At 44.1% G+C, this 24,343-nt stretch overlaps 1 protein-coding gene across 1 annotated transcript; it reads right to left on the bottom strand.

Annotated features, from left to right (window-relative positions):
* Positions 1-8,873: 8,873 nt before the first annotated feature.
* On the bottom strand, positions 8,874-18,886 carry GDF15 (growth differentiation factor 15). The gene is made up of 2 exons (XM_029614505.1): positions 18,502-18,886; positions 8,874-13,250 (listed from the first exon to the last, which is right to left on the bottom strand). Exons 1-2 carry the CDS (start codon positions 18,830-18,832, stop codon positions 12,433-12,435), a joined length of 1,149 nt encoding a protein of 382 aa, XP_029470365.1. The 5' UTR covers positions 18,833-18,886; the 3' UTR covers positions 8,874-12,432.
* Between the last annotated feature and the right edge of the window lie 5,457 nt (positions 18,887-24,343).

Here is a 24,343-nt window from a genome sequence, read left to right as displayed (position 1 = left end):
CGCTACAGAGATATTCCCTCTGGGCACTTCCTATTCCATCAACCATGTGTCTCTGGTTCTGTGTGACCTCCTCTCTGGCACCCCCCTCTCCACGGGTAGTGCTTCTATCTCTTTAATAAAGACTCTATATTGCTTCCGTGTCTAACCCCAGCTGAGACCTAGCCTCCCAACAGTGAGGCTCGCGGGGATCCTCCCCATGGGCGGTACCACCTCTCACTTCGGCCCAGTGTTCACATACCAACTGATATTAACAGAATCCTAACAGTACCCTACTTCTTGACTATTTATGTGCAATCTGCTTTATCCCTGTATATTGTATCTGTATGTATCTATTACTTATGTATGCAATACCTTGTTACTTTATGTAATCTGCATTGGTCCTAATGTTAGAAGAAATTGGAATATCAAATACTTATAAATAAATAATAAGGGAACCATGCTACTTCATTTAGCATTCCCAGTCCGTCACCGGAAGACAGATTTTTGTTCTAGGTGACATCTGATAAAGGGTACACCTACTGGTAACAATAATGTATATCTCTTATACAGCCTGATCAGTCTACAAGATCATTCCCGTGGCTTTTGCATTATCCATACCACCAATGGACAATGTAAGTCTGAGCACAGGGAGGTTAAATGACCTGCTTGGGCCACAGTGAGTGCAAGATAGGAGGATAAATTGGGGTGTCCTGGCCTATAACTCTGCACTTCAGCCATTTTGCTTCACGACCAAACCAACTTGTGTCTTGATTGCCACAGATAAGTGTCAAGAAGCATGAGGCCAGACAGGCGGCTCACAGCATTATGCAGAGGATGTGAATTGCAGGTCGTCCTTCTCCGCCCTGGGCTGGCCTGATCTGGAGATGCTACAGAAGCAGCGTTCGCAATGCCTGGGGAGCAGGGAGTCTCAGCCGTCACTCAGCGATGACACCTATGGGTCATGCTACCTGTCCTGGAGGGAGACAGGGTTTGTGGCCCTTGAGAGCTGTCACCGCAATGGCTGGGCAGAATTAAGAGGGGGCGATATAAATGGGAGTGGGGCGGGGGATGGCTCGTAGTGCTGTAGCCAATTAGAGGTTGGTTCCAAATGAGCTGGAAGCCCAAAGGAGCGGAAAGAAATTGCTGGGCAAAAAGTAAAAAAGAGCTAAGGAGTACGCGAGAATGAGATTAAAGATATTATTAGGACCCTTAGGTTCTCTTGCTAGATCTGTCAGTTTACAGCCCTGTACAGTAACAGAATGTGGGATTATCTGCAAATCAGGGTGGAGGTGTCTAAGATAACTTGTCAAGGCCAGGGCCAAGCAGGAGCGGCATCCTTTCAAGGCCATGGCACAACAGATAGGACTTGAAAACAAATGATTCCTGCACAGCCCAGCTAATAAACCCCTGGGAATGCCTCTTGGTTATGAGTGCCAGCTTCTGCTTTGCAGGTGATATGGAAAATGATTGCATGGTTATTAAAAATGATAAAACTCTTCATTTTCGGTTTGTTTACTTTTTTCTTTTTAAAGGCCCTGACTCTCTATTCACACCTTCTAAAAGTATTATATGGTGTCGGACATGACTGAATGTATTTTTTTTCTCTGCTATTGATGGCTGACATTTGACCTATGGGCATTCTTTTCCTTCTGTGATCATCTTACCCACATGCGTTCACTGTCTCCTGGTTTCACTTACACTCCTGTGCTCTGGCCCCTTTTATCCACTTATTCAGATTTTTGCTTTGCAGTTAAAAGAGAAAATAAAAGATGTGAGAGAATGAGATGAGTCCATGGGGACGTTTTATTCCACCCTGTGACGGGGGTGTACATCACGTTTTATTCCACCCTGTGACGGGGGTGTACATCACGTTTTATTCCACCCTGTGACGGGGCTATACAATTCCATCACCTCAATAGCTCTGCTGAAAACTCAGGCGGCAAGTCCTCCTGCAGACAGGTATCTAGGAGGTGGCTGCATATTCCCAACTGAGATTGGACTTGAGCTGGCCAGGAGAGTTTGCAAGCAGATTGGGAACCCAATTCACTAATTGTTTTCCTATAAACACAGTATGGGAGAAAAGCCTTGGTAAAGCAGGCTCCAATCAAGTTAGGTATCCATAGCTTGCAGAAGACAGACTCATGAGGGAGAGGAACCTAGCTCCCAAAGGATAAAGTTTGGTTTAGGTGTGATAAAAGGATATTTAACAGGCTGAGAAGGCAAGCCTGGGGCAAGTTGATAGCAACTACTATACAGAGAACAAAAAAACTAAAATGTAAGCCTTTGACTCCAAGCAACTCCCCTTCAGCATCCATAAAGCAGCAAATCATTTCAACCACACATAGCTACAGAATTATTTCTGCCATTAGTTATTGTGGGCTTCCCAGCAAAGAGCAGTCTTGACTAGCTTTCCGAATAATTTATAATCAGAGGTCATCCGTGTTTCAATCAATAGATGATTCCATCAACATCAAATAAATAAATACCACTCAATGTATGAAAGCTCATTGCCTAGTAGCAACTTAGCGAACCTTCTTCCACATTTTTTCCGTTAACAAAGCTTCCTGAAAGACGCACAAGCTCTGGGCCTGGGTCATACATTTCAGTTTATCTTGCAAGAAGGTGGGACCTTGGTCCCACAAAGACTTGCAAGTCAAGTAGATTGAAGAAGATTCAGGTTGGTGGGTTGATTTTCTTTGCATAACCATCCACCAAAGTCCTATTTCTTTTCACTGACCAGCAAATTTTAGTCTCAGCAAGATCCTATGTGCATAGGGCAAATAGGCAGACCAAAAAGTGTTACATGGTCTGCCCCTTATCCCAGTTTGCAGGTCTCTGGCCTGATAAAGTATCTCCCTATCAGCTCTTGACCTGCCAAATTGGATAGGAAGACAAGTTAGGGCCTTCCATTCAGGAAGGTGCTCAGTCCAGTTTGCGTCTGCCACATCTCCTCACAGGCTGCCACAGCCATGGTGTAAATTATTTATGTTGTCATGAGGAATCCTAGGTTGATGCTGCTTTCAACTAGATCCAGGCCAATTGTACATTTGTGATCTGGGAACCTCTTGGGTTTCTGCTGTCCTGCTCTGTGATTCATGAATTATTTTTGGGAACATTGCACAGACTAATTTGCTGAGTCACAGGCTGTCTGGACAGTTAAAACTGAGAGGCAGTGAAGACAAGATGAGGGTGATGGCAAAGGGTGTCAAAATGCCATTCCTTAGAATTATTTGTGAGGTTGTTTTGAAATGTTCGGTGAATGCAAACCATAATTGGTGATCCTCATGATCATGAGCCTCACCCCAGACATCCAGGGTCCCTTTTTTTTCACTGTTTGTGACCCTTTCCAGGACAGATTGGGATTTTTGGATTTTGATAAAAGCCCATCCCTGAGAGCAATGCATCTCACCAACACTGGAAGCAGAACCTTTGCAGGCTCTGGAACTCCCTGCCCCCTTATATCAGGCTGGCCCCGGACTGCCTATCATTCATAAAACTATTAAAAACATGGCTACTTGAAGTAGCCTTCAGAACCAGCCACTAACATTCTGCATGCCCTTTTGCCCTGATCCTCTATAATCTTTGTTCAGACACTGACCCTTGCACCTCTTTGGACTGACAGAATAGCACCACACTTCCTGTGCAAGACACAAGACAAACCAGATCTACCAAGCAAACCACTGTTACAGTCATCCCACTGGGATACTTTGTATCCCCTTTTCTCTGAGTTTGTATAAACCTGATAGTATTGTTTTATTCTGATGCACTGCACCTGATTTATTTAACTAATTATTTGAACTCTCTTGGTGGAAAAGCATGTCATAAATAAACAATGGTGGTGATGATGATGATGGTTTGAAGGGAGAGGATGGGAGGTTCTTCTGACTAGTCTGGCATGAACTGGATCATCTCTACTTTCAACCAAACTATACATCTCTGTATGAAAAGCTTCCACGTACCTCTTGCATGACAAGAATTGTTATATTAAGTATGAAGGATTCCTGAGTAGCCATCTATTGTGGAGGTTATGGAAAATGTCTAAGTAACTCCCAATAGAGACCAATGAAAAACATGATGGAGAATATCCATAAATACATAAATAAGTAGACAGATTAATTAATAGATAGATATGTATAACACTTGGTCTTAGTAATTCCCAGCAGAGCTATATAAGTGTGGGCTTGGGATGACTACTTTTGAGCTTGCCATTGTAGTTCTATAGAAATTGGGCTCAGGAAGGGTGTGCAATTTCTTAAAATGTGCTTATGAATCTGCCGTTGTTTGAGGCGCATTCCTTTGAACCTCCTAAGTGTTGACATCTAGGACAAAATCCAGCTGCAGATTCCAGTGGAATCGTCCTTTCTTCAGTCCTCTAAATCCGCCCTCCGTGCAGGAAACCTTAAGGTTTTATGACTTGACGCTGCACTTTGTTATTTTTGACGCATATAAGGAAGATCGAAATTATGCATGTTGGCAATTGCCACATCTTTTGAGTTTTTCCTGACCAATGAATGAAGCACTACGTTGCCTTTCCAAAGAATCCTTAGCAACAGTCCAGTAGGACATTTAGCCTTTGCTCATCTGGTATTTATTATTCATAGATGGCTGCACTGAGCCAACAGGTCAAAGCCATGAATAATTTCTAAACAGAAATGGAATATGTTGCCAATATTTGTGCACTGCAGTCTTATCCCCAAGAGGCAGGTGCATTAAGAGGATCATCACAGGAATGCAGTGTTCTCCACAAGGAATGGATGAATTCAGAGGACTAGCACAAGTTTGTAGAGCTCTTTCACCTCCTGATTGCTGGTTCAAATCTGCCTCAGTTCTGTGGTGACAAAGTCATTACCAGCCGTGTCTTTTGTAGAGTGGCAATACTAACCAGTCCAACTCCTTGGGAAAGAGTGATTACAGAACACAGGTCACCATTGCTGTTGCTCAGGTTGCCAGGTTCATCAAGTCAGACCATGGATGAGTGGCATGCTGCAAATCTGAATAGTACTCACACTCAAACTGGTTACTAAAGAGTTGAAGTCAAGCATATAGGTGAGGGCAGAGTGTGTGAGGGAAGCTTTGGGTGCTGCTGCTACTTATCTGGATGAGTTCAAACTTGCACAGAGCATGGTTTTCTCATACGCGAGCATGTTTGCTTGCATTTATGCTCATATTTTATAACCTGCGCATACAAATGCACGTAGGTTATAAAATATTGTAGCAACTTTGTGCATGCCCATATACACTCATATATGGGCATGCGTGTACAGCTTTGAAAGTTATCCTTTTAGAGATAGATTTTAAAAGCCCAGCATCCACCAAAATCAGGAGATACGTGCACAAGTTGGGCTCACATGCGCCCACTGAATTTCAAAAGCTGTCCAGATGTGCTTGTATCTCCCGCTGCATGCACATCTCAAAAGTTTTCAAAAAAGGGCATGGTCTGGGTGGGACATGGCGTTTCTGGGCATAGTCAAGAGATGTGGGCGTAAATAATTACACGCCTGGGTGCATGCCCAGATCCCCTAGCACATAAGTTTGCTTCTGCTAGGGATGATGTATAAGTTTAACAAATTTAAAAAATTAGCTATACCTGAGGGGTTTTAAGGGTCTGAGGTAACGGGGGGGGGGGGGGGTGGAGTGCAAGCTATTCGTCCAGGGGGCTTTGGAGGACCTAGCTGTTAACTGGGCAAACTGGTGGAAGAACTGGTGAAACTGACAATGGCGTGGGCATGTGCTCCTTTAAAATTCTGTGACTCAGGTACAGGTCCTTGGTGTTCAGTTCTGGAGATCGTACCTCAAAGGAGCAGAGACAGGATGGAGGCGGTCCAGAGAAGGGCGACCAAGATGGTGGGTGGTCTCCATCGAATGACTTATGAGGAGAGGTTGAAGGACCTGAATATGTATTCCCTGGAGGAGAGGAGGAGCAGGGGTGATATGATACAGATCTTCAGATACTTGAAAGGTTTTAATGATCCGTGGTCATCAAAAAACCTTTTCCATTGGAAACAATTCATTAGAACTAGGGGTCATGATTTGAAACTCCAGGGAGAAAGACTTAGAACCAATGTCAGGAAATATTTCTTCACTGAGAGGGTGGTGGAGGCCTGGAATGCCCTTCCAGACGACATGGTGAAGACTCAAACTGTGAAAGATTTCAAAGGGGCAAGGGATAAACACTGTGGATCACTAAAGGCTAGAGGATAGGAATAAATCAAAAAGCTTAACCGGCACAGAGTGGCAGTTACTACCCTTAAGAGAAATATGGAGGTGACCTGCACAGAGCGGCAGTTACTACCTTGGGAAGCTTGCTGGGCAGACTAAATGGACCATTTTGGATTTTTTTCTGGCGTCATTACTATGTTACTATGTCATCCCGTAGAAGAGGGATTTACTCACAAGGGCGCACGCCCCCTGAAAATTGGAGGCACATGTGCGTGCAGTCAGGTCACTTTATAACATGCACGCATATTATAAAGTGGCGCATCCCTGGGCACATGCCGGCGCACATACACCCATGTGTGCTCGTGTACCAGAATGAAAGTTACTGTCCCTATGCAGAAGTGAATATGTGTAAATTACACCCTACGAACAGGAGGTGAAATTTTACATAAGTGAATACGTGCATGTGCCCGGCCAATTACCCAGAGATTTTCAAAGCTTTTCGGAATGAAGTTACCTTTGTTCAGAAGGAAAAATGACTTAAATATAGCATTATTTCCTCACTGCGGTACATAAAGTTCAGAGTACAGTAATGACACTGGATTTATTCACAGATTTAATTTGCAGCTTCCTTTCTCAACTGGGCCCAGGCATGATAGATAGGTCTGGCATAATTGTAGCTTACAGGAAAGAATTTTTACGGCTCGGTTGTTATGCAAACAGATCTGGAATTCCACTTAAAAAAAAAATAGCCATTGGCCTGTTTGCATATGTGAAAAACCTAAATGCCAGCTCAGATCATCTTGTGACTTCCCAGAGCTGGCATGAGGTGTCTTTCCAGTCCTGACTGAAGGTTCAAAGCTGGCTGGACAGCTCATGAACTTTGTCCTAGTTTCTCAGAGATTTGCTGACAATCTCTGAACTTCATGTGTCCCTATTGTCAGCATTGCAGGAGGGTGACTGCCATCTAGAAATTTGGAGAGGTCCCAGCTAGCAATAAGGAAGCAATCATGCATGACGGGTCAATGAAGCCAGAGGTTTGTTGGGGGAGGGGTGGATAATAAGCCTTGGCAGGTTGGCATACATTAAAGCTGGGGTAGAAGCAAGAGACAAAGATGCCACATTCCCTCAGCATAAAGCCTTTATCAGGCCAGTAGAAAAAAAAGGCTTATATGGCTCAGGGGTAGATGACAGCAGATAAAGACCAATTGGCCTATCCAGTCTGCCAGTTACTCCTGTCCACACTGCTAAGGAGCTATCCCAGCTGCCAGCCAGAGATGATATCATTCTTTCTCCAAGAGGAGGCTATTTTTCTTAGACAAAAAGATGATTTAGAGAAAGAGCGTGTGTGTGTCTGTGTAAGTGTGTGGGCGGGGAAGTTAATTACACTGTACAAATATATTAATGGACCTATAGAAATTGTGCTCTGTTCTTTTCATCCCTACGGGTGGTGCATGCCAAAACATTTTGATTTGCTTCACTTCAGCGGGAGGACTTTGCTTTTGGTTTTTTCATTTGGGGAACGGGAAGTGTTTTGTTCCCTTTGTTTTTGGAAAATAGCACATCTCTGATCCCTCTCTCTAGTACTCACACGTATCTTTTCCCTTACTTCCCTCCCCCAGCTCACAGGCATCTCTTCCCTCCCCCATATTCCCCAGCTTGCAGGTATCTTTTCCCTCTCCATCCCCTCCTTTGTCCCCACAGCCCCTTACATGAGAGGAAAGGCACAGACGCGATCCCCAGTCACTTCTACCCCGCCAATGGCACAATGGCGCTGGCTGGACCTGAAAGTGGCGCCAGTGGGGTTTGGTTTTTTTATGACTGCCGTCCAAGCTCATGGCCACACAATAAAAAGGCACCAGCCTCAGGCATGGCTGGTGCCGTTGTGCAAGTGGGAGCCTGGGGGCAGTAGCGACTGAGGAGCACTCCTGCCCCTTTCTTCTTCTTCTCCATCTTGGAAGGGGTAAGTATGAGCTGTGGGGAAGGATGGTGAGACCAGGGGCGTAGAGGAGACAGAGAGAGACTGGGATTCTACCACTATTTTCCAAAAACACAACATCCGAAAATGTTTAGATATTTTTTTGCATGAGTTGAATTTTTGGCTTGACTGCAATGAACCAAAAATCAACACCTTTAAGGCTAAGGGGAGATAGGTCTCACAGCCTTCAGCAGAAGGGATTCAGGTAGGGTGAGTCATGGCAACCGGGCCCCTGTGACTGGGAGAAGCAGGCTGACTGAGGTCTTGAACGCCAGGAGAGTTTTGTCCTAGGTTCTCTATAAATATTCTTTGCACATCAAGGTATCATTAACCAGGGTGAAGTCTAAACAAGCCCAATGCTTTCTAAAATAGCTATAGAATTCTAGGAAGTTTCCCAAAAAAGAAGAGATCACCACAGCTTCAGCACTTCTATAGAAATTGTATTACATTGCTAAAGCTGATTTATGCTCTTATAGAGTTGTTTTAGATATGAGATACCATGAGGCCAACCCGTTGGCTCAGTAGCAGTGATGGACTCTTGTAGATTGGCAGGTTGGGTGCAGAGGGTGCTGCGAAAGTCCCTGTGGGGAAGGAGTCTGAGACATTGCATATCGGCCTTGAAAGCCGGTGTACATCATCTTTGGACAGTCAACATTATGTCAAGAAATCTCGCCTCCCACTTTCTTCCTTTTACCCCTGTCACTCTCCCTCTCTCACCTACTGCAACTTGTAAAGCAAAAACAGGACAGACTAAATAGGGAGCCATTCAAAAAAAATACTTTAATTACAGTATTTAGATATATATTTTTTATTACAATGTTTTTTTAAATATATTAAAAATATAAACACTTTGAACATCTCAAAAAATAAACAAATTAGTATTAGCCATAGAAAAATCAATAAGTTATCAATAAATAAACAGCTGAATAAATACTTTCCTAATTAGGAACAAACACACGACATTCCTGGTTGCAGGTTAATATCTTTGAAGCTGGTGCTCACTGCTCAGAGGAAGCAGCACCAGCAAAACACGCCTTTCTGTAACTTGAAGTCTTTCTTTGCTCGCTAAAGAAGAGCAGAACCCAAGACCCCTACAAAAGGTGACCAGCGTATCCCCAAGAAGAGAGTGGAAAGTGAGTAAAAGAATGCATGATACTAGAAGAACCAGTATCACTAAGGTGATAATATAATTTGGATTTCAATGTGAAGCTGGAGGTGGGAGCAGGGGTGTCCTTTGTTTACAGGAAAGGTGATGGAGGCCTGGAGCAGCCTTCCTATGGAGGTGGCAGGTTTGGGTGTGGATGAAAATGGTAACGGAATTCAGGCATGAGGTGCACCCAGTACACAGCCAGCATGAAAGCTATAGGGGGTGGCATCCAATCTGTTTCTCACCCTCCTGTGATCTTCTATCCATCTTCTCCCCCCACCACCACCGAGCCCACTGGCTGGCAGCAGAAGAGCAGTTGCCTCATGCCACAGCAGCCTTCTCTGCCAGACGGGTTTAGTCTTGTGGCTTGATCCACTTGATGCCAGCTGGTCCTGCAAGACTATGGGACCCTAGACAGTTTAAAATGCTCACCTCCTGCTGACCAGAAGAGGGCAGGGGATGAAGGAAAGGACAAATAATGACATAAGTGTAAGGAGAGGACAAAAGAACAGTGGAGGATCGCAGAATGGACACAGACAATGTTCCCCAATGCCCACACCAGACACGGAATTTAGCCCAGGAAATCCTTAGTGGTGGGTAAAACTGGAGATTAAGTAGGGTCTGCAGTATTGCATGTGGGAGGAGAGCCCCAGGGTAGTTATCTGTCCTCCAGTTTTGTATTGTGCCTTTAAAAGTAACAGAATCCCAACACATTTTTTTTTTTTTTACAACCTAATACCTTGGAAATAAAGACGCAGCCATGTCTGGGATGTGTGACCTGGCAGCACCTGGACAGAATGCTGGCTTCCAAAATGTATATGGAAAAGGAGCAAACAATGTCATCATGATTACACGGTCACTAATTGATTAAGACCATGAAGCATCGTGATACTGATCAGACAGCATCATGCGGGCACTGGAACCCCTCCCCACCCCACCGAATAATATACAGACACAATGCCAACAGCAAGGCAGCTTTAACAATGCTGCACGGCATCACCAATTCCCAGTGAGTTAGCTGAATATACAATGAAAAAAGGAATAAGAGTTCAGATTTGGCTATTGTTGGCTAGCCACGTCTCCTGGGTGTGTGTTGTGGGTCTTGTGCCTTCTGAGCATGCTTCAGAACCTCTCGGTGCACCCCTTGCCATGCGGTCTCACCGACTTCTTCCTGGGGAAACTGAGGCAGTGAGTGAAGTGCCCGGCAAAGCTCAAAGAGAGCCAAAGATATCATAGATATGAACAGACAGAGAATCAGTCAGGGAAGAAAACCTCAAATCTAGTTCCTGCTTACAGGGGTTCCTGTCTCCCAAACATGTCCCATTGCTTTATTATATATATAATACGGCTATTCCCAAAAATAGGCTTTAATGTTATTACTGCTTGCTGTCTTCCTTTTTCTAAATACTATGTAGTCCATATTCAAAACAGTTTGCCCAGCTGAGTTTGGACTTAGCTGGACAAATCGCAGGATTCGAATCTGCCGCCGCGCTGACCTCTGCTGATTTATCTGGGTACGTTTTTAACATTCCATGGCTGTTCCAGGGCAGGGCTAACTTATCAATAACCAATATTCAGCATTATCCAGGTAAGTCTAGTCAAGGAGGAGAGCAGGCCTAAAGTTATGCAGATAACTTTATCTGAATAACTTGGACGTTATCTGGGAATATTCAGTGGAGCATATAATTGCCTGCATTTCACTGAATATACAAGTAAAGTTATCCAGATAACTTACCCTCTGCCACGTTGCTGACTATGGACCTCCATGTTTTTTTCACCTTTCCCATTACATGCCACCTCAGTGTAACAAAAGAGATGCGAAGTAATAATTCTGAGTTGGCATTTCTGCACTGTACAATTAATGATGTTACGTTGGTTTTGTGTTCAGACACCACAGAGTTTTTGCCTGAAAGCTGAATCTAAACGTCATCATGTCATATCTACCTTGATCCATCAATCTTAGGGTGTATCCCCATGATTATTTTAACCTGGTAATATTGCAGGGGGCAGCAGATAAGGACCTCCTGGCCCACTTGGTCAGCTCGGGGGCTGCTGCCCACTGTGTCACCACTGGCCCCCACTGGCTTTCCGCTCATCTCTGTCCTTTGCCCTTAGCCCTGCCCTCGTATCTATCACAATTGTGTTTGAATTCAGTCGTGCTCCTGGTTCCCATCACCCTCTATTGGTGGCTATTCTGGGTACCCGCTGTCCGCCTCTCAATCACGCACCACTTCCTCATCTGCCCTCTGCATCTCCATCCTTCATATCTGGATCACCTGTCCTGGAACTTCAACTATGGAAAATGCTGCCTTCTGGTATTTTACTGAACCCTGCTGGATATCTGAAAGCTTCTTTTAAAATTATATCAGCTCCTTCCCTTCACATTTGTAAATGGAATATTCTTAACTGCCCCTTAAGGGCAAGATCCAGTGGCTTCAGTCGGAGAGGGGAAGCCCTGATGTAACTCAGCTGGAGCAGTGAGGGGATTTTTTTCCCTAAATTAAATGTAAAATATTCCATTTGCTAGAAGCACTGCCTCCTTTGGCAAAGGCCCTGAGTTGCCTCTTGTCTTTGGTGGGGATAATCACTTGAATAACTTATTACTTTCAGTGCTGAAAGTCTATGCTGTGGAATCTTCTAGCGTTGATATTGCACCCCCAGGTCAAGCAAACAGTTTGATGCAATGCTTTTTTTTTTTTTTTTTGCCCCATTCCATGCATGGATCCGATGTTCAGATTTTCCCATTGTTTTCCCTAAGATTATCAGAGCTGCAATCCATATAAGCAATGGTGGTAGATGGAGGGGAGAGGAGGCGAAACCCGGCATGGATCAGTCTGCTTGGTTGACCTGGGATGAGGTGGCAACCCTAGATCAAAGAGTTATCACAGGAAATGATGACTGTATCCACTCCTAGGCCTACATGGCTCCCGAAATAGGGTTCTAATCTAAATCCAGGTCATTAGAAAGAGACTGGTCTAATCCAGAAAGAGACTGGTCTAATCCAGAAAATAGAACTTTGAACCCCAGAAGCTGCTGAGATGAACAATAGTCATGCAGCAGAGACAGACCTATGCTATAGGGAGCGGAAACCTCTTCTGTAGGCTATAATCAGTGCACTCATTTGTCTTTCGACGACCTCGTATAAGGGGAAAATGCATTTCTTTTGTGATCGCTAAGCACAGTGGCATTTTTGGACAATCATGTCCTCAAAGGGAGTCAAGGTGAGTTTCCCCTCACTGTTGAGGTGCATCAGCACCAGCGGCTCGTATCTGGCAGGGACGCAGCATGGAGCTGGGGTGGCTCCGTTGGAGAGGTTGTGCATTCTGGCCTTAATCTGGGCGTGCATGCTGGCGGGCTTATAGTTGTGGGGGCAGGATCCGTCACAGAAGTGCATGGTGTAGCTGTCAGGCGCCATCACCCAGTCCGACCAGCCAATCTCGTCGAAAGACACCCTCAGAGACTTGCGGCAACATTTGCTGTCGCTTTCCTTGCAGTCTTCCTCCGTGGGGAGGGTCCTAGTTTTCCTGGCTCTGGAACCGCCATGGCCATCCTGGGTTTCCACTTCCAGGATTGGAGGGTTAACCCCCTCCCAGGCTCGAGGATCACTGGGAGGGGTTTCCAAATCAAAGACCAGCTCCAAGAGTAGACTCCTTTCTGAGCTGGCAATCCACTGCTGGATGGCAGACTCCACGTTAAGGGTTAAAGTCTCTGTATCAAGCAGCTTTGAGTCCAGCAGTTGATGCTGTAGATCTCCACTGGCCAGGCTGGAGTCCACTGCCTTATAAATGTTGACCACCGGGGGCGCTGTGAAGTTTAGCCTGGTGGCGTTCTGGCTCTGAGTGCCGAGGATACTCTTATACAATCTGAGCTCAGCCCGCAGGACACTCAGCTTTTGGTGCAAACTCCTAGTCCTGGAAAACACAAGCTTAAGTCCATGGTTGTGTGTGTCCAGGGATCCACCTTTTCTCACCAGTCTCGTTCCAAGGCCCACTTTTAAAAAATGAGAAAGACAAACCTGTATTAGCTTGACAAGTTTCTTAATTAAATGACAGACAGTACTACAGACTTTACACTTGAATAAAAGTGATGGGATCTCTATGTTGGTCCACTTAGATAGATAAGAGATAAAAGTTGACAAAAAAAAACTGTAGGTGAGACCTAGTTCAATCTGAGGAAGGGAGCATAAACCTCCTGGAAGATTCTGAATCTTTCAAAACCTTTTTATCAACAAATTCAGAGAGTCCAAATATCAACTCCCAGATGTCTCATTAAAGACACCAAGGCTTGAAAAATTAGAAACCTCTGATTTCCCAATGTTAGAAGGACTCAGGTGCTTACAAACATTAGCTAGGGCCTGCGAGAATCTCCCACTCAGTGCTGGTAATGACCAGAAGGCACAGCTCACATTCCAATGTGTTTTGCTTTCAGTGTTTATTTATACAGGTTCAAAGCTCCAAAAATGCAGATGTAGACTCAGTAATAAAGTATTTTTTAAAGAAGCCACTGACCCAAGAACTCAGCAGACCACACCTAAGCAGGAAACAGTATTCTAGCATTGAAAACCAGAGACAGCAAGAATCTCCTAGCTTTCAAGCCCAGCCCTGCCACTCACTCTCCGTGGAAACTTCAGGACTTGCCTTTCTCTCTCTGTGCATCACTTTACCTCATTTTAACTAGATGGGAATATTAGTGGTTTGTGCCTTCTCCTTCAGAAGCACCAATGCAGCCTAAGAAGATATCTCATCTAAGATAACCAGATAATGCCATCTCATAGGGGCCAAGCTAATCCAGTCCTGATTTTACCCTCATTTCTCTAAGAATGGCCGGCAACCATAAGTCCACAGATGCCCTGGGGGTAAAACCAGGACTGGCTCATCCTGCCCCTCATGACATGGAGCCATCAGATCATTTGCATCTCGCCCGACCTCCCCAACAAAATAAGCTGTTTACATGTCTTCTTGTTTTAAAATAAATTATCCCCAAGCATTAAGCAAGCCCGTTCAACACTCCACAGACATAGTTGTTTGTTTCTCTTTACAGATATCGGAGCCCTGTGACACGTCATGATAAATTCTGTTACATTAGGAATGGAGGAATGGAGTTTGCCATGCTGGTCCACTTTAATATATGGAAATAAAGACCAGCAAAGAAGCTGCCACATGATTGGGCTGGCCACAAAACATATTGACCGCTGCCTTTACTGATATTTGTATATAATCAATCAATCACACTGGGACTATATTGTCCCGTCACTGTACTGTATTATATTATCTAAAATTATTTTTACAGAAGGTATTTTTTGTATATTTTAAGGATAACACCCACTGTGTGTCACCATAAGAAAACTTTAAAACATTCTTTAGTGAAATTTCAAAAGGAAAATATATTTAGAAGTCGGTTGAAAGTTTCATACATTTAATCTGGTGCACCCGCACCTTCAGATGGATATCATCATCAACTTCTAACCTCCTCCTTATTTTACTTTTTAAAAAAACAAACATTTTTTTCTTTTTTTACTTGCTGATGTCCCAAAAGAAACACTTTAAATGGCATCCATTCTTCTTTATTTTACTGACAATTCTTTTTTTGTCTTTACTAGAGTGTTTAAAAGTATAATCCCATCAACCCTGTTAATAATCCTGGATAGATGTAAAACATCCCTATGAAACTTTCATCCGACTTCTAAATATATTTTCCTTTTGAAATTTCACTAAAGAATGTTTTAAAGTTTTCTTATGGTGACACACAGTGGGTGTTATCCTTAAAATATACAAAAAATATCTTCTGTAAAAATAATTTTAGATAATATAATACAGTACAGTGACCGGACAATATAGTCCCAGTGTGATTGATTATATCTATAGTTCACTGTTTCAGTGGTGGAGTTAAGTTTTACTGATATTTGGACACATTGGGAAATGACGATCAACGGGTCTCACACATCACAGGGTATCTTCAAGTCAACAGCCCTGCTACCTTCCAGAGCACATACTGCTGTGAACCCAGAGGCCAAAGGGAACTCAGGGGCCCAGGGAGGCCACCTGCCTGCTCTGACCCTCCCATGAAGCCAGAGCTGAAGATCTTGACCTAGCATCTTACCACACCCATCTATCGAGTCTGCTGTAAGGCACTAGGGCTGCCACCTCGCCCCCTGGTCAACTGAGCAGATTGACCTAGTCCTGGTTTTGTCCCAATTGTATGCAATGGGATAAAACCAGGATCATATCAGCCTGGTCAATAGGCCTAGGGAAAGAGGGCAACCCGACAGAGGGAGGCATATGAAACTCAGAGAATCAAAAGGAAACAAATTGGATTCTGAGAAAAAAAAACAAACCCCACATTTTTTAAAATCTGTTTGCAAAAGATATCCTGTTAACTCTCATGATTACTGCTTCATACAGTGCTGGTTTAAAGGAGGGAGACATGCAACACTTGTTCTCTTACCCTTCCACCCCACCCCAGTAGATTGAAACGGTAACTAATTTTATTTCTCTGAGTTTTTAAACTTCTGGGGTTGATTTTTTTTAGGGTGGAAAGGAGGTTATTTTGTATTGAAATTGCTCCAGGGTCTTCTACTACCTTTATCTGGCCTTTGACTATAAACCTTGAGGTCCATATTCAGATACAGTTAACCGGATAACCTTGTCAGGCTGACATTGGAGGTACATTGAATAGTGAAACCGCCACCTAACTTTAGGACAATTCTTCACCCTGACCAGACTTAGGCAGATATGTCATCCGCTAACCGTATATTGGAGTTACCTGGTTAACTTAGCGGGCTAACTGAACTCCTCCCAGTTACAGACTCTGAACGCCCCTAACTTAGCAGACTAAATTCTAGCCCCCTAACTTATTAGGTGGCTAGAGTTTAGCCAGATATGTTCCCAAATATTAATTTAGCTGAGTAACCTCTGAATTAGCCAGCTAAATGTTTTTGAATATGGACCTCCTTCCTTCCAAGCAGTTAATACTGAAATGCTTCAGGCATTTCCACGCTAATTACCCTCCGGGTCCCTGGCAGCTGCCATTTTAGTGAGGGAGTCTTGCACGTGACCTCACATGCTCGCTGGATAGGATTGGATCCCCATGGAAATGACATCACAAATGCCTCCCCAGGCACTGTATAGCACAGACACTGACCCTGCTCAGGACAGTCACTGGACAAAATGGCACCCCGGACACTGGTTGCTTTTGGTGCCTTACCCCCTTGCCTTTTGGGCTCACTTGCTCAAGATGGTGGCATGGTGTCCCTCCCAACTTGGCTCTCCAGATAGTCACCCATCTTGCCCACCCGGTGCAAGGGCCTTGCACCACACTTTATGATACAATGGGCCACATTTGGCAATGCGGAAGAAATCTGCCTGGCAGGGGAACTGTTACCAAGCCCCATCCTGCTGAGTCATGTATAAAGCTGCTAGTCTAAACCAAAGAATTCCGGTTCCGATGCTTATTTTACTATTATTAGATTATTGTAATTCCATCTATTTGGGCCTACCTTCTTGTCACTTGAAGGCACTTCATTTACTGTAAAAACGCTACAGCAGCAAGGCTCATGTTTGGAAAGAGCATGAGAGATCGCGTTACACCTGTTTTGTTTGTGCTTCACTGGTTACCTGCTCAACATTGCACTCCCAATAAAATTCCTCCTTTGGCCCATAAACTTCTAGTCTAACTTCACTACCTTGGACTAGTGCGAGGCTGCGACTGAACAATCCCACCACACATGTGCCTTGCTTGTCTCAGCAAGGATTTTTTGACGTCCCATCTATGCAAGTTGTGCGCCTCGCTAAGACAAGAGAGAGAACATTTCTAGTGGCTGCACCAATGACTTGGAACGGCACCTTACTACCTGTCCTAAGATGTTTAAATCATTGTTAAAGACAATTTTGTCTCAGCAAGCCTTTTATTGAGCTGTTCCTGCAGTGGCACCAGTTTTAGCCTTCTTCGGTTTTTTTAATGGCCACAGCTTAGCTTCTTTGGTTTTACTGTATTTTATTTAATATTTGTTGTGCTGTTCTGTTTTTTATTGGATATGTGTATTATTTTATGATTGTTTTATTTTGTATGTTGCCTAGAGCATATGCATTCAGCGATTATTAAATACAAAGTAAATAAGTAAATATTTATGTTTTTGACAATAAAACTCCCAATATATAGAACAAGAATTGTGAATATGTAGAATTAAGGGTCGTAGGTGAGAACTTTTTATTGGACTACCTTAATACATTTTTTTTTTTTGTATTTCTTATTAACCATCTCCCCAACTCCAAAGAATTACCCAAGGCAGTGTCCAAAGAATCACCCAGTGACCAGCTTTAGAGATTTATCCTCTCTTCATCAGGTCAGTGAACAGTGAACAGTAGAGTCATCTAGGTCTTGGGCTGCCTGCATTGCCATTGCAGCTGAGTAAAGGGAAGAATATACAATATATATATATATATATATACACACAGAATGCCTGCCCCCCCCCCCCCCCATTCCTCCCACTGCCCATACGATCAGCTGTGATAGCAGCAGGTAAGGTTATATGCTAGAAAACACTTCTAAACACTCTCCGGCCTTTGGTATTCCTAGGTAGACTGCTGAAAGGTATTAACATAGCTATAGCTTTATATGTTACTAAATAATTATCAGATAAGCATATAATTACACTAACAAGAAAGTGGAACTGTATTGCACTTGATACCTAAGCAAAAGCCTAAAGTGTTCATAATCACATTTTTATTGCACCAGTTAATTAATTAGCTTAATACACTATCAGTCTAGAAGGCCGCTATCTGTTACCCAGGTACAGTTGGGTAAGGCCAAGCAGAAAGAGGTAAAGTGACTTGTTCAAGGTAACAGAGAGGGGCAGCAGCAGTCAGGCTCCCACCCACCCACCTCATCCCCCAGACTCTCTCTCTCTCTCTGCCCAACATATCCTTAATTGCCTACCTCTCTGCTCTTACAATATATCTGTTCAGACACAATAATTTGGGAGGAGCTCAGATCACAGACATTTTCAAACTAGGAAGTTCCTGTCTCCACCAGAACTTGCTTGATTTTCTTGAAGTGTGGTTTGAAACCAGTTCAAGATGCTTTGCAAGATGGGGAAATCAATTTGCAACCTGAAGAAAACCGGTAACTGCGTAGTGGTATATTTACATGGGTTCCAGCGCCCTGCGGATGCGCTGATTTGCCTAGTGCTATACATAGTGTATTGCTATTGATCCTGTGTCTTGTTAGTATCTCTTTCACTTACTTTTCGGCGCCAAGAGATGAAGCCTCCTCTGCAGCTCGGCTGGAGACTGCTCGCCTTTGCTCATGTTCCTCCCTAGATCGCTTAAGGTCCTCTCATACAGCTGGTGCATTGCCCGGATCTCTTCCTGTCCCGGCCTCCGATGGATGACAGGTGGGCTGCGCAACCCCAGCCGATGCAGGATCCCCTTTTTCACAGCTTCGAGCTGCATCCCTCTCTCCGACTCGCCCAATGGCCTCAGCTCTGCCCCCGAAAGCAGCAGAAGCAGCAGCAGCAGCAGGGAGGGAGTAAGAGCAGCAGCAACACATCTGGGAGTGAGGAGGGAGCGCCGCATGGTGGGGATCACAGCAGCATCGACCGTGCAATTTCCAGGCTCTGTGTGCGTGGGCGCCCCGTGCTGGGAGAATGAATGAGACTCCGCAGACTGCGCCTTTATAGCGAGGTGAACTTTGATTTAGGCGCCCGCCCACATTACTCACTAACCCAAGAAGTAAACAACCGCCGGGCAGCAGGAATCTCTCAATCTCTCTTTCCTGGGATTATAACCATGAGTGTACGAGACAGAGAGTGCAAAACCCGAGGCCTCCCTCTATTTACCAGTTGCTTTGCAGTTACGGAGACAAGAAAGCCTGTCTCTTGGTTCTCTGGCAACCACTTTTATTCTTATTCCTAGGTCTCCTTCCTTTTGTGTTTGAACACACTTTGTTTCACATATTTGTGTACCTTTTTTTAAATTAAAGATATGCACCTTTTATTATAGCCACACGTCACCGGTTTATTTTTTTATCCTTCCTGGCACCCTTCCCTACAATCCCCATTTAGCTGTTTGGTGTTGTATTCATGCTTTTCAATGGATCAGTGTGAATCGTGCATTGATCAACATAGCATTACCCTTAAATTCAAAATGGAAGAAATGTCTCAAAGGTAAGTCTCAAGTTAGAAAAGGATCTCCATTTCTAACTTGGTCTGCTTCTTCCTCTAGAAATGCTAGAAATAGCATGCTCTATCCATTGAATGCTTTTTAACAGCGGCTGTGTCTGTGGAGGATGTTCCTGACGGTGTTAATAACCAGTTTTACCTTCTGATTGACCGAGGTCAGGTAAAAACAAAGGGCAACAAACAACTTTTAAGTTATGTCTTTATGTTGGACTAAATAAAATCTCAAACGCATTAATAGTCTAGTGACCTTGCGTGTTTATTTTTATTTCTGCAGAGGTCTGAATAACAAGAGAAATTTATTTATTTATTTATTTATTTAGCGTTTTTCTATACCGGCATTCATGATTAGAAACCACATCATGCCGGTTTACATAAAACAAGGGGTGAGAACAAGAAACGAAAAACAAGTGCAAGGAGAACAAAAGTTACATTACAACAGGGTCTTAAAACTGGGAAGAGAAATTAGAATAAGAGAGACGAAGGGAAGAGATTAAAATATTTACATTATTTACATTATGATATGAAATCTATTGTATAGTTTGCTGTCTCTTGTAAAATCCAATTTGAACCGCTGATCTGAGGCTTTCCTCCTGGTGCTGAATCCCTGAGATCTGGAAGCCGCTTAAAAATCGCTCTTCCTTCACTTGCTGCACAGCCAAAATGGTTTATGTAGAACCAAGGTTAACTTCGTCTCTTACTGGGCGGCATTAGGACGTCTGACATCCGCTCGGGAGAGAACCCAGCCTGAGCTTCATAATCCATTGTTCTCCCGCAGTAACTGAGAATGTTCCAAACCCCCCCCCCCCCAAAAAAAAAAACCCCCAAAAGGCAGGAAAAGGGGTCTCCAAGAACTGGTGACCAGCCTTCGCCTGTGAAGGGGACGTTAACCCAGATAAAAATGCCCTTTATAAACACATCCTTAGGTCTGAGCCTGAGGTTCTGATTACAGAAAAAGTCTTACAGCACAGGGAGAGCCTGACACGTGAAGGAGTTTCTCTCAGTCTGTGCTTCCAGTTACAGACATTTCATTTCTAATGGTTTAGTCCCCAAATTATTCACAGTTTAAATAGATCAAATGCATGAGAAATATTAAGTGTCTTTAGCGACCGGGCAGTAACACCAAATAGTCTGTCATAATTTAGAACATTTATTGTATTATTCTGCTTTTTGGCACTTCATAGCAGATTACATTCAAGTAGTATACACATGTCCCTATCACCAGAAGGCTTACCCTCTATTTGTACCTGAGGCACAGAGGGTAAAGTAACTTGCCCAAGGCCACAAGGGGTGGCAGTGGGATTTGAAGCCTGCTCTCCCAGCCTGCTCTCTAACCACTGGGCTACTCCACTCGCTCTGGTGCCCATCTTCCGCTCTACTTAGAGTGGCAAATCAACCACTAACCAGGGCAGGGAGAGAGCCCAGGGAGCTACCCACAGATCCAATGGAGCTGAGGGGGTACTGGACGGGCATCAAAACCCTGGTCATCGTGGGGACTGAGGGGGGGGGGGGGGGAAGATTCCTTTCACCCTGAGGTGGTCATCTCCAATGGCACTTCCAAACCTTACTCAGCCAAACTACTGATAGTGTCCGAAAAAGATTCTAAACAGGCGGGATGCAGAAATACATCGGTTGATATAGCATCTCCCATATACATCTATCCCAGTACATTTTATACATTACATATAAGATGTGGTGAGACAGCAGGCCTCCCTCTTCTTTATCAGGCCAGGATAAACTTAGTGCTTAAAGGCAAGGCAGGTGAAGTGAGACTTGGTAGGAAATCTGAAGAGACACTGGTAGGGCAGCAAATAAATCCGCCGTTGTCTCTGGCCACCTTATGGTTTATTTGGACAAAAAGGAAAGAGAGAAAGTGGCGGGGGGGGGGGGGGGGGGGGAATTAGAAATAAGGCCGAGAAGGATTTGGAGCAGGGGTGTCTGCTGAGGACTGGGGAGATTCAGTCCTTTATGCAACAGGTGATGGCGGTAAAGTGCAGAGGGTGGTTATAGGGAAGAGAAGTGAGCAAGGGCAGCTGCAGAGAGGTAGCAGGGGGAGCCAGGGATCCACGCCCCAGCCCCAAACAAGGCTTGCCCCAAGTTTAGCTGTCCTGGATCCATCTATGCCCCCCACCCATACAAATATTTCTGCTGCTGCCGCTGGTGTGGTGGTAATAGAGAAATAAAAGACCTGGGCAACTGGGGCACTTAGCAGCTCTGGAGATGTCAAGTGACCATATCGTCAGTGCTCACGCCTCGGCAAGGCACCCGCACTATTATCGTCCTTGTACCAGACAATTTGAAGTTTGGGGGTTTCTACTGTAAGGCTTCTCTTTCTTATTTCTATTCCAGGACTTACTGTGACTGTGCATCTGAAAAAGAACGAATCCCTTGCTGCACACTTTTCCCGCGGAATCAAGAAAATCCGTCACAAAGTTACCGCATCTTGTCTGCAAAGTGCTCCCCCTAGGGGCCGAGGCAGGCGTTTTTACATTCAGCAGGGAATTCACCAACTCATCTCTCTCCGCGGTTTCAGCAGGGCAGAACGAAAAGGTCTCGATATTTAAACAATTAAAAAGCTATCTATAACAGCTAACAAAGCAGAACTGTGGCATCCGTTTTCAGTAGCTTCTCAACCACAGTTAATATTTACTCTTTGCGATTAGGGCAGGCCAGGACAGGCCGATCCCGGTCTGGTTTTACTTCCAATTGCATGCCGGGATTTTTAGTTCTGATTTTTCCCATTGATTTTTCTTCTACAAAAATCAAAACTACAAATTCCTGCATAAACATGAGACAAAATCAGGACTGGATCGGACTGATTGGTTGACGTGGGGGTGAGGTGAAAACCCTATATGGTGTTGCAAAACGTCACAAATGTATTTCCCATACGCTGCCTATGATGTCATAACAAAGGATGCAGCTTGAACCAATCAGACACTATTCTGTGTGATAGAATTTGTTTCAACGTTGTTCCAATAGTTGTTGCCAGGTTTTCGGGGGGGGGGGGGGGACCAAAAGAATGGGAGTAAGTATTATAGGGGATTGGGGCAGAAAAGGGAAAAAAAAAAAAAAAAAGAAGAAATGTTTGAAACACGGCAGCTGTTTAGCATAAGGAACGTTGAAACCTTTACACAGCTATCGGGAAGGCATGGGTTTCTTTTAAGTAATATTCAAGGTTCCAAAGCCCTGAAGTTTACATTATCCAACCTGACTTTATCCAGATGTTCTTTGTCAAAGTCTTTTTCTGACCATGAATCCCTGGCCTGAAAACTTGTCTAGCGATTACTTTATTTATGGGATTTAAGCTGTTTACAGCACGCTCAGTGCCAAATTGTAGAATCCTCTGTGCTGAAGAGTTACTCTCCTATCCTCCGATTTATCGTGGCGCCCTTGACAATATGACCAGTGTTTGATCCTTTATGTGGCTGCCACGGATATTGTTAGACATTCGTCACTTAGCGATGGTTAGAGGAAACTTGACTTGCCATGGCTGGAAGTCTTTTGCTAGAGATAAAAAGGTTTGCAGGTTACTACAGATCACCTTCAGACAAGTCATTTGTTCATGTTTGTTGGCACTGGATTACATCTGGAAACTGAGTCCTGAAACTCCAGATGTTTCTCCCGACCTAGGACATTGCCCACCACTGACCAATAGGGTTCAGCCATTTACTAGGAAGGGAAGAAGCACAGGTAGTGTCTTTATTTATTTATTTTGCATTTTGCATTTTTATATACCGACATTCTTCTATCAGATACAAATCATACCGGTTTACATTAAAAACAGAGTATGCAGGAAAATAGGCTTCCTAAGTCAAATACATTGGACATATTTAATAAACAAAGGATTACTAAACACTATGAAAAAGGTTAATTAACAAAGGAAAACTTAAGGGAATTAAAATAAGCGTAGCACAAAGGATTGCACGAAAGGGTGCACAAAGGGGAGTGCCCCTTTGGCGCGCGCCACACGGCGCGCGACACCTGGTGGAATGTGGCCGTTTACCGGCTCGCCGCTGAGCGTGATGACTTCAGGGGGACGGGTCTCTTCATCCCTGAGTTCACAGCATTCTCAGTTTATCATTGAAGGAGTGGCCTAGTAGTTAGAGCAAAGGGCTCAGAACAAGGGAAGCTAGGGTTCAAATCCTGCTATACCTTGAGTAAATTACTTTATCTCCCATTGACACAGTATTGCTCTGTGGGGAAGCAACTTGTAGATGAATGTTGTAAGCTACCATGAGCATCCTTCAGAAAGGTGGGCTAAAACTCCCAAAATTATTATTACTCCCTACTTGAGACTGTATGGACCAACTCTGTCTTAAGTCCTGATGGCTGTGGGAGCATCATAGCAAACAGAATCCTTGATCAGATTCACCTGTTTATGCCAATGGTCCCTCACTCAGTCCTGGGACCATATCTGGACTGGATTTCAGGATATTCATACTGAATGTTAGGGGTATGTTTTCATTAGAAATGAAACAGGAAATTTCAACATTTCCAGTATCATTTCATTTCATTTTGAAAATGAAACAAAAGAAAGCAGAACAAAATTGTGTTCCTTTTTATTTTGTTTTAAAATAAATGTTGTCCCTGTCACAAAAAATGCCCTGGCACTCTCCTGATCCCCACAACTTCTCTCCTTCAGTCTCTTACCCCAGTTCGTCAGTTTTCTTAGGGCAGAACCATCGCTTGTCTCTTCTATGCCGGCCTCAGGCCCACCGGTGCCACTGTCTACTCCTACACTGATGGGCAAGAATGACTGGGGATCAGACCTAAAACTACCAATGCAATCTGGTCCTGCTTTTACTCCCTTTGCATATGTGGATTGAAGTTTCTGCTTTTCTTAGAGAAACTGCCACTACAAGTCCATGGATGCAATGGGGCAAACCCAGGGCTGGCTTAGCCTTTCTCT

The sequence above is a fragment of the Rhinatrema bivittatum genome, chromosome 8 (genome assembly GCF_901001135.1).
Source record: "Rhinatrema bivittatum chromosome 8, aRhiBiv1.1, whole genome shotgun sequence".
In the NCBI taxonomy this organism is placed as follows: domain Eukaryota; kingdom Metazoa; phylum Chordata; class Amphibia; order Gymnophiona; family Rhinatrematidae; genus Rhinatrema; species Rhinatrema bivittatum.
This window is presented reverse-complemented; position numbering and strand designations above follow the sequence as displayed.

What these genes read in the sequence shown, in the direction of transcription:
- GDF15 (XM_029614505.1), bottom strand. Translation starts at nt 18,832, where the DNA reads ATGCGGCGCTCCCTCCTCACTCCCAGATGTGTTGCTGCTGCTCTTACT. An exon ending in TCATCTCTTGGCGCCGAAAA is followed by an intron (nt 13,251 to 18,501) that starts GTAAGTGAAAGA and finishes ATTTTTTAAAAG; the next exon opens with TGGGCCTTGGAACGAGACTG.